We start from the raw sequence: 14,125 nt of genomic DNA on the forward strand, positions 1-14,125 counted from the left end.
CAATTCTTGAGTTGAACTACAAATATTTATATTCATATAATCTGACATTGACAACTCCAATAGTTATATCAATCTATAGACACGAATATCAAAATATTTTCATACATTATTGACAGTAGAGGTGACGATAGGTTTTATTCCTACCAAGTGAGGAAAATATGCGTTTTCTTTGGTTGATAGTATGATGCCCAACGCGAAGTGAAGAAAGCGCATTTTCTTATGGAGGTACGTATACAGTTTTTATGTATCAGTTATGAGTAGTTCAAATTTTTATTACACTATTGTCACTATCTATTGTGAAGTCGGTTTTCTTTCAAGGAAAATCGTCCGAAAATAAAATGACGTGTATGTAAATGAGCTATTCAAGTAATGAAAACGACGTCATGAATATATATTCATGCGATCATTAATTCATTACTTTAAAATTAATTAATTTAATAACAGTTTGCCAGCATAAAATATACCTTACAAGATATGCATTTTATCTACAAAATTATTCACATAAAATGGAAAGAAGATTTTCATTCAAGAAAAATTGTGGTTTTGAAATACCTACATCTAAATACCAAATCATAGTTTTTGCAGCTATCATTAGTTAAATAATAATTGATTTCGATGACCTTGAAAACAACATAACTCATCAAGTGAATTTCTCTATAGGCGCAATAATAAATTCTGCTCTAGGACCTGATAACATTCCATCAATTTTTCTCGAGAATCTTTCGTATACTGTCAAATCATATTTTCTCCAAATATTCAATCCAATCAAGACAAAATATATGTTTCCGTATACATCGTCATACCAATACCAAAGGCAAACTGCCCAAGAGCTGAATCAAAACAAAATACTTCTATGGAAATGAGAAAACAGAAGCCTTATATTAAAATAAGCATAAAGTTTAGAGCAGTATAGTATCCGAAATCCTTTATACATATTACAGAAGCCTTCCACACAACCTAGCACCATAGCATTATCAAATATCTTCATTCATGGAGCTAAAGGAAACCTCGGGAAATTCCTAAATTGTTTTAATCGTTTCATTCGTGTTCGAGCCTATGAAAATACTTATTACTCCAACGTGAAAATAACAAACTAACGGAACTCCTTATGAATAGGTCATAAGTACAACACTTTCTGATATATTTAACCAGCACTCGAAACTAGTCAATCCTAGGGTATATAATGGCCATCTGGTAATATTCTCCAGGAGTGAGAACATCAACTCCATTCAGAAACAATTCCCCGAAAAACTTTGAACCAACGTCAAAAACTGGTCCAAAGTAACGGGCAATTGTCAACCGAGAAGACTAAAACTTTGCTCACAAATAGACTACGGCTCTATAGTATATGCGACTGCTTAGAAAAGTACTCTAAACCAACTAGAAAACATTCGAAAGATAGCACTAAGAATAGTACCAGGAGTAGACATATTTTGAGTTCCTTCTCATACGGGTCTTCAAGGAAACTGACCACAACGCTTTATTATTCTTTTTCAAAAATATTTATACTTTACTATAAACGAAAAAACCGCTAGGAATGAATCTAAAACTGAATTTATGAAGATCAGAAGATCGTAGAAGAGTGGAAGAAATAAAAGGAAAAAAAATCAAGGAGGACGTCTAATGGTAATATTAACGATAGATACATCAAAAAATTACCATGTCACATGCAAAGAATGATAAGTTCCGGAATTGTTGAAAGGTAGTATCATAGTAGACACTTTCAAAATAATAAAAAAGAAATACCTGGAATTAACATGGGATACAACAATAGAAAAAAATACCATGGTTCCACCAACACTGGAGAAGGAATATAAGTATTATTAATAGACAATTTATTGCATTATGATCAAATACCAAACAATTTCTAGATATTTCTATATCTTATTGATAGTCTGCATTTTGGGAAAGTTTTCCTCCAGTCATTTTCAAAATTAGAACTTTATCCTTCATGAATTCTTTAGTAACGTTCTAACATTTTTGTTTTTTGCTTCTGGGTCATCCCAAATATATTTCTCATGCTTTTATTTCGTTGTAAACACAAAATTTGAAACGGAGTGCGTTTGCTGAACAAAATGTGTCTACTATTTGATTGAAAAATTAGAAAACGTCAAATAAGAACACGAAAGTTTAGAAAAATTATGTCAATTACGAATTCTAAAGACGTTCCTATCTGAATCTAAAAAAGTGTCGAAAAACAAAATAATCTATATAATATGAATTTCAAAACTGGTAGTCGGGATGTTTTATATACTTCAATTTCTATGATTTCCATGGATAGTAAAATTGAAGTGAGGCGACGAACCAGTTGTAATCGCTGAAAACTCGTGTATTTTTTTATGTAAAACCAAACTAGACAATAAAACATTGATTTTTCATCTATGAAATTTCATAAGCAGCCCAGATGTCTCAAATTCCTCATCATTAACAAAAATCTTGTTTCAAACAGATTTTAGTGAAATAAATAGTTATGAATAAGATGATGTTTGTACTGCGTGTCTGATTGACAGTTTGGTTACTACGCTTATAATATTACGGAATCGTTCGCTTCATTTCCCTACACTAGTAAGAAAGTTTAAAAATCTAGACATTCTGATAGGCAAGGAAGAAGAGTTATATTGTTTAATAACTTCATCATTCACAAGATATTACTGTTATAGTCTATTTCAGAAAGGTATAAAGCAATAAAATGGTGAATTCCGGCCAGTTTGGCTCAATTTCGATGTCGGCCATAGGTGTAGCTATTGAAATATTGTGTAGGGATTATTTAGGTAGTAGATTATAAAGTTACGTTTTGCGTGTAACAGGTACCGTTTAATCTTCTATTAGTGCCTTTGCCTAATTCCAGCCCTATTTCAGATTCGGCTTAACCATGCGCCGTAAGAGCACTGGTGCCCTACCCAAAATTTTTAGACCTTTATAAGTATATTTTTTTAGTTTAACGTATCAGTATTTGCTGTTAAACCGTAAATACGAAAGAAACCGAAAAGATGTTCCAATAATTCTCCACTATCACTGATTACTTATTATTTTAAATGTACACGATTGCATAAAATACTATTACCCTAAATTTACTGCACAAGAAACGGTCGACCGATGTTCCCGAATGACTGGAGTTGGGAAGTCAACCGTTTTTAAATTATTGCGGGGAAGAAAGATAGCAGGCCAAGTGGAACCTTCCAAGAAAAGTCCAGGCAGACCAGTAAAAATCCTTGATGAAGACACCAAAAGTGTAATTCGAAGAAAAGTTCCCTCTTTTTCTTTTAAAAAAGAAATACCCACCCCAGATAAGATTTTAATGGAGCTTGGCCAGGATTACAGTATTCCGTTGATAACTAAAAAACTTTTATGGACCACTTTGAGAAATATGGATTTTGCCTGGGAAAAGCATAACCATAAAGCACTTTTACTGGAAAGCGATGAAATTGTTTGCTGGCGACGAAAATATACAGTACCAAAAATGTAGCAAGACAAAAATATAACCAGTGCTCGCCAAGCTTTCATGGAAGGCCTGTCAACGGTTATTAAGGTGCCTTCAGGTAAAGGGAAAAGACTAATAATCGTCCATATTGGAAGCGAAGAGGGATTTTTAAAAGAAGGTTTGCTAACCTTTCAGTCGTACCATACGGGAGATTACCACGAGGACATGGATTCAGATGTTTTCAATACTATTTTGGTGAAATGATAAAATATCTTCCGGCCGATTCAGTAGTAGTTATGGATAACGCAAGTTATCATTTTCGACGCATAGACTCCAACTTCATCTTGGAGAAAACAAAGAAATTATTGACTGGTTAACCACCAAAAGTATTGAATTTGAAGATATTTTATAAAAAAAGAACTATTAGCTATAGCAAATTTACACAAACATCGTTTTATGAAATATGCCGTGGAAGATATAGACGAAAAACATATTGTAACTAAATCCTATAAAACGTATATGGGCGCAATTAAAAGGATTTGTAGCAAGACACAACATGACATTCAAAATGAAAGACGTTAAGTTACTGTTTGTCAAGCCATTGAGGAGGTGACAACAGAGAACTGGCGAAAAGTAGTCCAGAATGTCATTAAAGAAGAGGAGAAAATGTGGGATTTTGACTACTTGATCAATCGGACCGTCGACCCGTTAATTATATCGTCAAGAGGAGATGGCGAAGAATATTATGATTTTTTATAATTTCATATTGACCCCAACCCGGGTGGTACTACCCGCACTTAATATTAGCTTGAATATTCGTTGGGTGACTCTGTAGTCCCTTTGCATACCTAATATTACTCTATACCTTTCTGAAATAAACTATAGGAAGTCCGAGGATGAAGATTTCACCTCAAAATCAAAAGCTGTAAATGATTTATAGAAATGTGTTCTAGATTATGATCAGTCATTATGAAATGTCCCTTTATTTATTTATGTCTTATCTTGAGGTTTGAACATTCACAACAAAAAAATGGCCTCTATTTTTGATGTAATAACCCACTGGAAAAGAATTGTCATTATATGAATCTATGATACTGTGGCGAGAGCGGTTACAAAGAGGCAGTACATACGCAATAAATATCAAAAGTATTGTATAAAGTTCTATATATTTTCAAATCTGAGATATTAGTGCTAAAATTCATAAGATGAGTACGCGGTGCTAAATGTATAACCAAAGTTGTTCTTCATTTATGTAAAGTAACGTTATACCAGAATCTTGAGAAGTGATGCACACCCAAACGAAAGTTAAGTATATTATTTTTTTACTACTGTGTGTAAACTTCATTCTCTTGAGACACTTTCGAGTGGGTAAGGTTTGCGCACTAGTGCGTAAAGAAACATACTTTAAATGGTAGTGCGTGAAGAAAATCATAATTAAGGAGTCCGTAGCGTAGTGCTAAGAGTACGAGGCTCATAGTCCCGCTAAATCCATTTTTATTTTTCTACTTATGTAGTAATAATCACGTTAGGTGGCATGCCGAAAAGAAGAGTTGACATATTTAATAACTGCACAAAATGCACCTTTACTATTAGTAATGTTACTAATTGAATTACCATTAAACTTCTGTATTTTGATAAAATTTTCGCTAGTTGATAAAATATTGTATGCAATTCGTGTGTAAAGGCGTTTTTTCGACAATGTGACAATATTCGTATTCGTGAAAAAAAAGCTACTTTGCACACTTGTCACAGAAATAACTATTATTAGAAATCAATAAAAGGGTTATAGTTTCTTCTTGAAAAAAATAAAACTTTTGTTTTTTGTTTCAGTAGTAGAAGAAATATTATATGTAATTGTATGAGTTTCCAAAGTACTAGTGTAGAGAAGCATCCTTATGCCGTTATGGACATACGAATTCAGTTCTGTGGGAAATGGCAGCAATGCCAACACAAAGAAATATAGAGATTTCAGAAAAGACATGAAATGGGTCTGATCCCAATCAATTTTGAACAGTGTACTCCAGAAAAGAGAAAAATTGTATTTTTAAACTAGGTTTCTTGACTGAATACAATTGAATCTAGTTCATTCATTTATATTAAATGTTAATAGCATATTGATTTTGGTTACATGCGGCAAGTTGAAGTGAAATATTCGAAAAATCACATTTCAGCAGTTACTGTTAGTAAGATCTTCCACAAATTTGAAGAACTTGGTACAATAAAAAACATGCGCAGAATTGACCGCACAGTTGTTGTAGACGAACAGAAAATTTGTACATTGCCTTATTTTCACATTTAATATCGGTTTCATTGACCTAAAACCATGCTGACGAACAATGGGGAGGTTTCAAAACAGAAAAATGGATGTGGTATGGGCGGATATCATTAAAAATAGAATATTTTTTGGTTCATATTTTTTGCTTAATTTCAGTTTAAAAATCGTATAAGTGAGTCGTTTTAAGAATTTTTCTGATAATGGAAAAATGGAGATCGAGATTTCATTAACTAAATAAGTGTGAAAGGTAATTCGCTTACGCAAATGGAAGAGGTGCTAGACGTTGTGTACCGAGACTCTGCACCATCAAGTGCGACCGTAATTTTGGACAGCTGAATTCAAATATGGTCGTGCCAGCGTAACTGCAACGGAGCGTTAGAGTCCACAAATTGAAATAACCTCACTTGTAACCAAACAAGCAATCGAACATTTCCCAGAATTTACTGACATGATTTGAGCAAAATGGGTCAACTTTTTTGAAACTTTAGATGAAACTTGGATCAACTATCACAAAAATAGTCAAGACAGTAGATTGTAAAGGGCCAACCGGCTCCGAAACATACGAATATCGTTTCATCGGCCGGAAAAGTGGTATCCACCGTTTTTGGAATTATCATGGGATACTGTGTAAATCGACTATCTTTCAAAAGGTAAAACAATAACAGGAGAATATCGCCAATCCTTTCTTGCCAATTTAAAGGAAGAATCTACATAAAAGAGATCGCATTTGATAAAAAAAGTGGTTTTACATCAAGATAACGCACCTTCTCACACTTCGGTTATCACCATAGCTAAAAGTGCATTGGGTTTACCACTCTCCTTATTTACCCAATGTGGTCCCCAGTGTCTTTTTCCTAACCTTAAATATCCACTTACAGGAGATAAATGTTCATCAGATCAAGACGTTATCGTAGACATGAACGTCTAATGATTGCATTGCTAGCCAATACAGTACTGTAAAGGGAATTCTTACTCATTTTTCAATGTGAATTATCTTTTTTTGCTATCTAATTGATTTAAATATTATTAAGCATTCTGGGAAAAAAATTAAAGTTGTACTTACAAGTCGAATACTAAGTAATGGAAATTTTCTTCTTGGATACTGTCATGTAATCTCACTGGAATATAAAAAATATATATAAATTTTATGACAAAAATTGAAGTAATCATGCAAAAAAGAGCATCTGCAAATTTTGCAAAAAGCTGAAGGCTAGGTAAAAGTGTATTTTATAAAACGATTATACTTAAATGCCAATACAATATAAAAAATACAGAAATAGCATAAAAAATTGTGCATAAGACAACATAATTATAGTAAAGCCTTTTTTAAATACTATTCTAAATGAAGTGATATGGATGGTAATCAGCTGTATCTCCGATGGTGTTCATTTTGCAGCATGTGTTTTGTAATAGATATTAAAGAATTTCTGTAATCTTTCAATGTGTATATCTTTCTTGGATAAATTTTCTCATTAAAATGTGCTGAAAAAAATATGGAAAACCAGTAAGAGGTAAAAATAGTTTGTAATATATCATGAATATAACAATCAATATTTTATAAATACGCACGGCACTCAAGCCAAATTGAGAAATGAAAACTAATGTTTACTTCTCGTATAAAATTCGGTAAACATATAACAAACTGTCAGCCCACGTGGACTCATCATCTCCACTGTTTACCAATGAAAACATCGAATCGTGAATATAAATGCATCTCTATTGGCCAAGGCCGTATGCACACAATTTTTTAGAAATATTCCTGCTAGAAAGTTCACGATAAGCATTGGCGGGGATTGGTGAGATTGATTTAATTCATAAATAGAAATATGACGTTCTGCAGACCATGGGCGAATGAAGACAATGAAATTGCACAGTGTACTGAGAATATACAGCAAGTTATTTTTAATATATTTGAATGTTTACAAAAGGAAAATATTCAGCAATATGATAATGCAATCATAATAAGAAAAGAATTGATGAATTAAATGGGTAAATAAATTTCCCACTTATCGAGTAGTTACGAAAGGGGTTGATGTGGATCATTCACAGAACCGAAAAACATGTACAGAAAAACTGATATACAATTATACCAGTTTAGAAACATAGCGTCAAGTTTTGTCAGCAGGTGGTTTTAAACACAAAAAACTGAATAAACGGAGGGCAATAACCGTATCGTCAAGGATCGTTCGATGGCGACAATATTATTTCTATTTTCTAACTTCTAATAGATACATAAATTATCTATATGAAACATTAAATTTCGGAGGGTTTGACAATATTAAAAATTGGCGTTTGAATAAGCCATGTTCTAAATGGAAACGCGTACACGCTAGAAGCAAAGAAGCTTTCGTGCCTAATGTTTTATTAATAGTTATGACAGCAGAATTATTTGAAAAGTGGTTTAATGAACAGCTTTTATCTAACATATAGACAACGCATCCTACCACTCGCGGCAACTCCTTAAGATACCAAATAATAGTAGTAACTAACTTAAATTTTGGCATTTATGTCTGAAAAAAATATTCCTATTCCTGTTAGTGATCGTAAGAAACGCCCAAACAAAGAATTGCTTATTGTTATGTACAAAGCTAGAAAAAATTTATTATATTGAAGCTGTGCGACCTCCTGGACGACCACCTATAAGGTGGAATGAAAGCTGGTCCTCAGCATTCGAACTACTCCTGGCAAACCCTTGATGAAAATACAGGACCTAGTCCTAACGTAAGAAGAAGAAGAAGCTGTGCAAAGAACGGGGTCATACTCTTCTCAGACTACCTCCGTACTATTGTATATTTAACCCTATAGAGTTAATGTGGGCAAACGTAAAATCAGAATTACGAAAATATAATCAGTCTCCAGAACTGAGTAAAGATGTTGTAGAACTCGTAAAAAAAGTTCTAGCAGCAAACCGCCAAGAGCTTTGAAAAAATGTGTTGAACAAATGTTGTCAAAAAAGAAGATCAAAAAAAGATTATGACCCAGTTTAGACGATTCTGACTATTATAATTATTTATAAAGATAATTTGGAATTGAAATGTTTTTTTTTTCTTTTTGTTTATTTGCAAATAATTTATTTTCCTTTATGGTTTTTGTTTTGACATTTCGTTTTCCAGAAAAAAAACGAATGGGGTACAAAAGGGCTCAGTTCACGTCTGACGGGGTAGTTTAAACCAAAAGCCCTTACAGGCAGGTACATTTTACTAGTATATTTACGTTTTATAATTTAATATTCAGTTGTAGCAGGTTAACGATGTATAATAATGATTTTTTTCCAAGTAGGACTACAAATAAGTACATCTGTATAAATAACGGCGTATAGTGTAGCCCAATTTATGATTCAATTGCTTTTTTACAAATACTTTCTCGTATAAGATATACATATTTGTAAAAGTATTTATAAAAATAATAAATTTATGAAATGAGTTTATATAATCTTCAATTGATATTGGAAGAACTATACCTAAACAGTATACCCCAAAAACATTACTCCATCAGCTTGTGTTTTTGAGTATATTCTATATGTTACGATTATAGAGATATTTTCTTAAAGTTAACGTTGGCAACGGCATTAATTGACATATTAAACTACTATACCATTTTTAACAGTTTAACAAAATATACCAAGAACATTACTTTTGAAATGAATTTCCATTGAATTTAAGGGTAAGGATCTAACCATAGCTGTGTTACGTAATAGCTAGTATCACCAATTCTCTTTTAGCTTATTTTTTCAATCCCTTCGCTTATCGAAGCAAAGATTTTGGAGAACAAAAGTACATTACGAAAATATACTAACAAAGGATCAAGGAGGATTTTTTCCTTTCTACATTTTACTCGACTGGCAGATTTGTCATTTTAGTGGAATTTTCCGATTCTCCAATACTGTTTATACTTAAAAACATGATATAATAATTAAACGAATGTATGTTATCTACGTTAAATATCAAATACAACTTCAAAGCCGTTTTGCAATATGAGTTCGCTGAGGGCTGGTATATTTCAATATACGAGTTATCCTAAGTGAAATGAGAAAAATTTGTAACAAAACATAATTCAATATCAAAATGCTACAGCTATCATATTTACGGTGTGCTAGTGTGATCGGCTGCTCACAAACTCCGCGTGGCATAAAGAAATTTTCATTCGATATATTTGGATTTCGTGCTTGTAAAAGAATATTTTAAAGACACGTATAAGTCTTGCAACAACTTATGTACCTAGATCCACATATGGTCTAATTCATTGTTTGATACTTCCATCAATCCCTATATTTTTCATAAGTCTCAAGTAAAAAAATATTTTACCTATTCTTTGCTACATGGAAGAACCACAGAGAGAACCTAACAAGGGCTCTTCATTGATACTGTCATAAACAAATTGATTACTAAGGCAGTTTTCTAAGTATATTAATTAATATACTAGATGGCTTAATGGCCTTATAACAAACTTCATTCATAATAGTTTCAATTTATTAGATGTTCATTACTCACTTTTTTCAGTAACATTTTTTCAACCTCTACAAGATGTTGAGTACAGATCAGTCTTAATTTTTTTATGAAATTTGAGTGAATAGATATATGAACTTGGAATTTTGTCAATTCCATGAAACCGCCAAGGCATCTTAAAGTGTACATTTTACATGATCATAAATAATTTGTTGCGTATTTTGCATTTTTATAGTGTAACAGAAATGTTGAAATAATACTTGAGGCCAGGCAACTGCTGGGAATTCTAAAATTTCGTATATTATATTTCATAACGAGTTTTCCACATTGTTTGAAAATGGAATGTGTGCAAAAAGTACAGCGAATTTATTTGGTTCATGAAGGCGAACAACTTCATCACTCATACATATTAGAACTAGTTAGTAGAAGATTCGACCTAAATCAACATTCACCGGGCTGATAAAAAAATGAAACATATTTTATAATAAATTCAGTATATTAGAAAATAGATTCAAGATAGGTTGACAAAAAAAAATCATGGGCAGGCTTGTTTTGATTATAAAAAAAAACTAATTTATAATTTAATGTTGCAACATCAAGATAATGAGGAAATGTTATAGTGACAAAGTATCAAACGTGGATTGTGCATCCCTTGGATTGACGTATTATTTACCTAAATGAACTACTGTATTGTCAGATATGAACAGGTAATATCGATACTTTCGATTGTTTTATTGCGAACACGTTGATATAAGATGTAGATCCTAATAGGGGATTGTAAATTTTAAAGATTGAAATTTTAACGCGAGTGAAAATGTTATCCGAGGTAAGTATATCGTGTAACTTCATTGTTGCACGAACCCGGGAAACAAAGGTTTACATTTGTAAAACCAACAGGATCTATCAGAGATCACTCTCTTTGAAAATCTAGAACATTGTCGAAATGGAAGAAAATGATAAAATAATCTAATGAATTAGGTGAATTCGAAGGTCACAATTATACTTCTGATGATTCAGATATTGACTTGAGAATATTTATTGTAATTTATTTTTTATTAATACAATTTTTGTGGTTATGCTGTTCTCTAATAAAATTTATAAACGGAAGACAAGGTTTTCTAGCTTTTTGGTTATATTAAATTTAAATTTTCGGCTGCCTTCGTTTTTTTTTTATTTTTTTAATGAAGAGTGAAAAATTGCAAATAGAAAGTAAATGATATTTTATATTTTACAGTACGAAGAATATGTGTTTCCGGCTTTGTAAATGATTGGCAAGTGGCAATACTCTGTGCCTGGAATGACTAAAAGAGTATTGTAACTTTTCAAATTACTCGTGCGGACAGTAATTTATGAGAATTGTTATGTTGGCTATGAAGAATCACAATCCTAGACATTAGTTAGTTTCATTATTTCAGTATTAGTATCAAGAACAGAGAAACCTCATTATCATCAGTACATTAGCCCTAATACACACTTAATCATCCTAACTTCAAAGTGTAAACTTCAACGCTTATTCTTATATGAGTACAAAGATGTACAATACAGAACCCCAACAACATTAAAAAGTATATTTCGCAAGCCAATACATATACACATCAACTAAAAAATTTCGTAGTTGGCATAATAAACTGTTAGATTGAAAAAAATTGTGAAAAATCATTAGATATCATATTTTTATACGTATTTATGTATTTCTTATTGGGAACGTGGCAAGGAAACACCAAAGTGGACTAACTTTAATATATATATTTTCGAATAATCATGTATTTATCGTTTATCGTCTGGGACTGAAATTATGGTCAAATACATTTTAAGAAATATGTATAAATGTATAACAATAATAAAATTTTACTAACAATAATTAAATAAAGTTTCCGGCGATTTTTTATAGTATTAATGCTTTTATGAATTTTTAAACTCATAGAAATTCAAAATTCAATATTCAAATTGACGTTGATAGAAATATTGATTAATTGAAATATTGATTCTGGTTAATTTTGAATTGGCTAGATTATGAATTACGTTGAATTCATAATTAAATAATTGAATCTGTTTTCTTATTAATGCATTGATCATATTGGGCAATATATATTGTTTCTCAAAATAAACGTTTTTTGTAGTTTTTTTCAGTTATCAAAACTTTTGCAGATTCATAATTCATATTGTGTCCTTCATGATAAACATGAGTCGCTAATGAACATCTAATCAGGATATAATCTGCTTCACTCTTGTGGGAAGTTACCAGACTGATCAGTGACCTTTTTACTGACCAATGTATATATATATATATATATATATATATATATATATATATATACATATATTAGGTAAAGGTGTGTTAATATATGGAATAGAAATGTTAATTACGTTTAAAAATGATGAATCAATGTTCGCGTCAATGTCAAATGAATTATACAAAATTCGTTTCAAAAGATATGGAGGGTATGAGTTTTAACAAAAAAGTTTGTGAAGTATTTCAATATTTTCTTTATGAAAAATTAGATCAGAAATTTTCATCTGTTTGATCGAATCAATTTTAGTGTTACGTGGGTGATATGAATGATAATTGATATATCTTCCAGAACTTATTGGTTTCAAATACCAGTCATTTGAAATTTTATTATCTTCGTTTCTTATAAATTTAGTATAAAAAGGTAACGATTTTTCAGTATTCTCCTTTTCTATAGTAAATTGTATATAGGGATCAAAACTATTGAAGTAAAATAATAAATTAGCAATTTCATTATATGGAAGGGATAAAATTATATCATCGACATACTTTTTAATGAAGAATAATTTGAAGGGTAAATCAGATATTACAAAGTCCAAGATATAATCCATTACATAATCTGCTAATATAGGGGATATTGAAGACCCCATTGGTTTTCCAAAAATTTGTGCGTAATTTTTATCATCATAAGAGAAATATGTATTGTTAAAAATGAATGTTATTAATTCTAATAAAGTTCCTTTATTAAGTTTACAATTTTTACTTATATCGCTACATTTATGTTGTAGAGCTGTAAGGCATATATTTAAGTGTAAATTACAAAAGTATTAAGTTCTTGTATGATGTAGAATTGTAGATAAGTTCTTTGGATAAATCTAAATATTGTGACATTACCTTTGTCAGATGGTATGACTATTAAATTTGGATTTTCTTTTAAGAAATTTTTGGTTTTATGCAATAGATCTCTTAAAACAGATAATTGTTTTGATTCATGAATGTGGTTAGTTAAAATTTCTTTCTTGTTCATTTTGTATGAAAGATATGTAGTCAATATTGGTTACATAGTTTTAATTGAAATATCTTTAGTAATTATAGGTTCAATACTGAATTTATGCCCTAACGATAGAAATTGTAGAATATATATGTAAAATATATTTTTAATCCATTTATCTAGGGTTTTAAGAACTGTATTGATTTTTTTGTTAATAAGATTATTAAGTTCTTTTTTTTTGTTTTTAATTTTAAGAAATAATTTATTATAAATAACTTATTGTCTGCTCGAAGAATTTCCAAAAGTGAATTCATTTGGTTTTTAAATTGTAAGATATCATTTTAAAGTTGTTTTTTGATTACAATTTCATCATTTAAAAGCTTATGTATATGCTTGATATTATTCTGTAGAAATGTTCTTTTTTCTTCTTTTGTCTACATTGTAGTAGGAAGCTTGTTTTGTTATATTCTTTCGCCAATTTCATTTGATTTTGGACCATGATTTTAATAAAAGATGTAATAATATGTAATAATAGTAATAAAAGATATCTTTCATCTTTTATTTTGGAAAAGATATATCTGCTTGTTAAAATTGTTTAATTTGCAATCTTGAATTTGTTATTGTGATTGAAAAGTTTGGTGAGCCTAGGAGTAATTTCTTTGATAAATAGTAAAGATGTATGAATTATATGAGATTGAGCCGGCAGGAAAGGAAAGAATTTTATGTTAACAGAATAAAAATAAGGCAATATGTGAATAGTATC

The 14,125-nt window shown here is 30.8% G+C and overlaps 1 protein-coding gene across 5 annotated transcripts in view; it reads right to left on the reverse strand.

Moving 5' to 3' along the window:
- Positions 1-14,125, reverse strand: part of LOC130446124 (calcium/calmodulin-dependent protein kinase type II alpha chain) — a 164,966-nt gene that overhangs the window by 116,791 nt on the left and 34,050 nt on the right. For all 5 annotated transcript variants that reach the window (XM_056785803.1, XM_056782614.1, XM_056783422.1 and 2 more), the window contains exon 4: positions 6,760-6,814. In XM_056785803.1, the coding sequence (XP_056641781.1) occupies positions 6,760-6,814 (55 nt within the window). The remainder of the gene's footprint in view (positions 1-6,759; positions 6,815-14,125) is intronic.

This window comes from Diorhabda sublineata, chromosome 1 (genome assembly GCF_026230105.1).
Source record: "Diorhabda sublineata isolate icDioSubl1.1 chromosome 1, icDioSubl1.1, whole genome shotgun sequence".
In the NCBI taxonomy this organism is placed as follows: Eukaryota; Metazoa; Arthropoda; class Insecta; order Coleoptera; family Chrysomelidae; genus Diorhabda; species Diorhabda sublineata.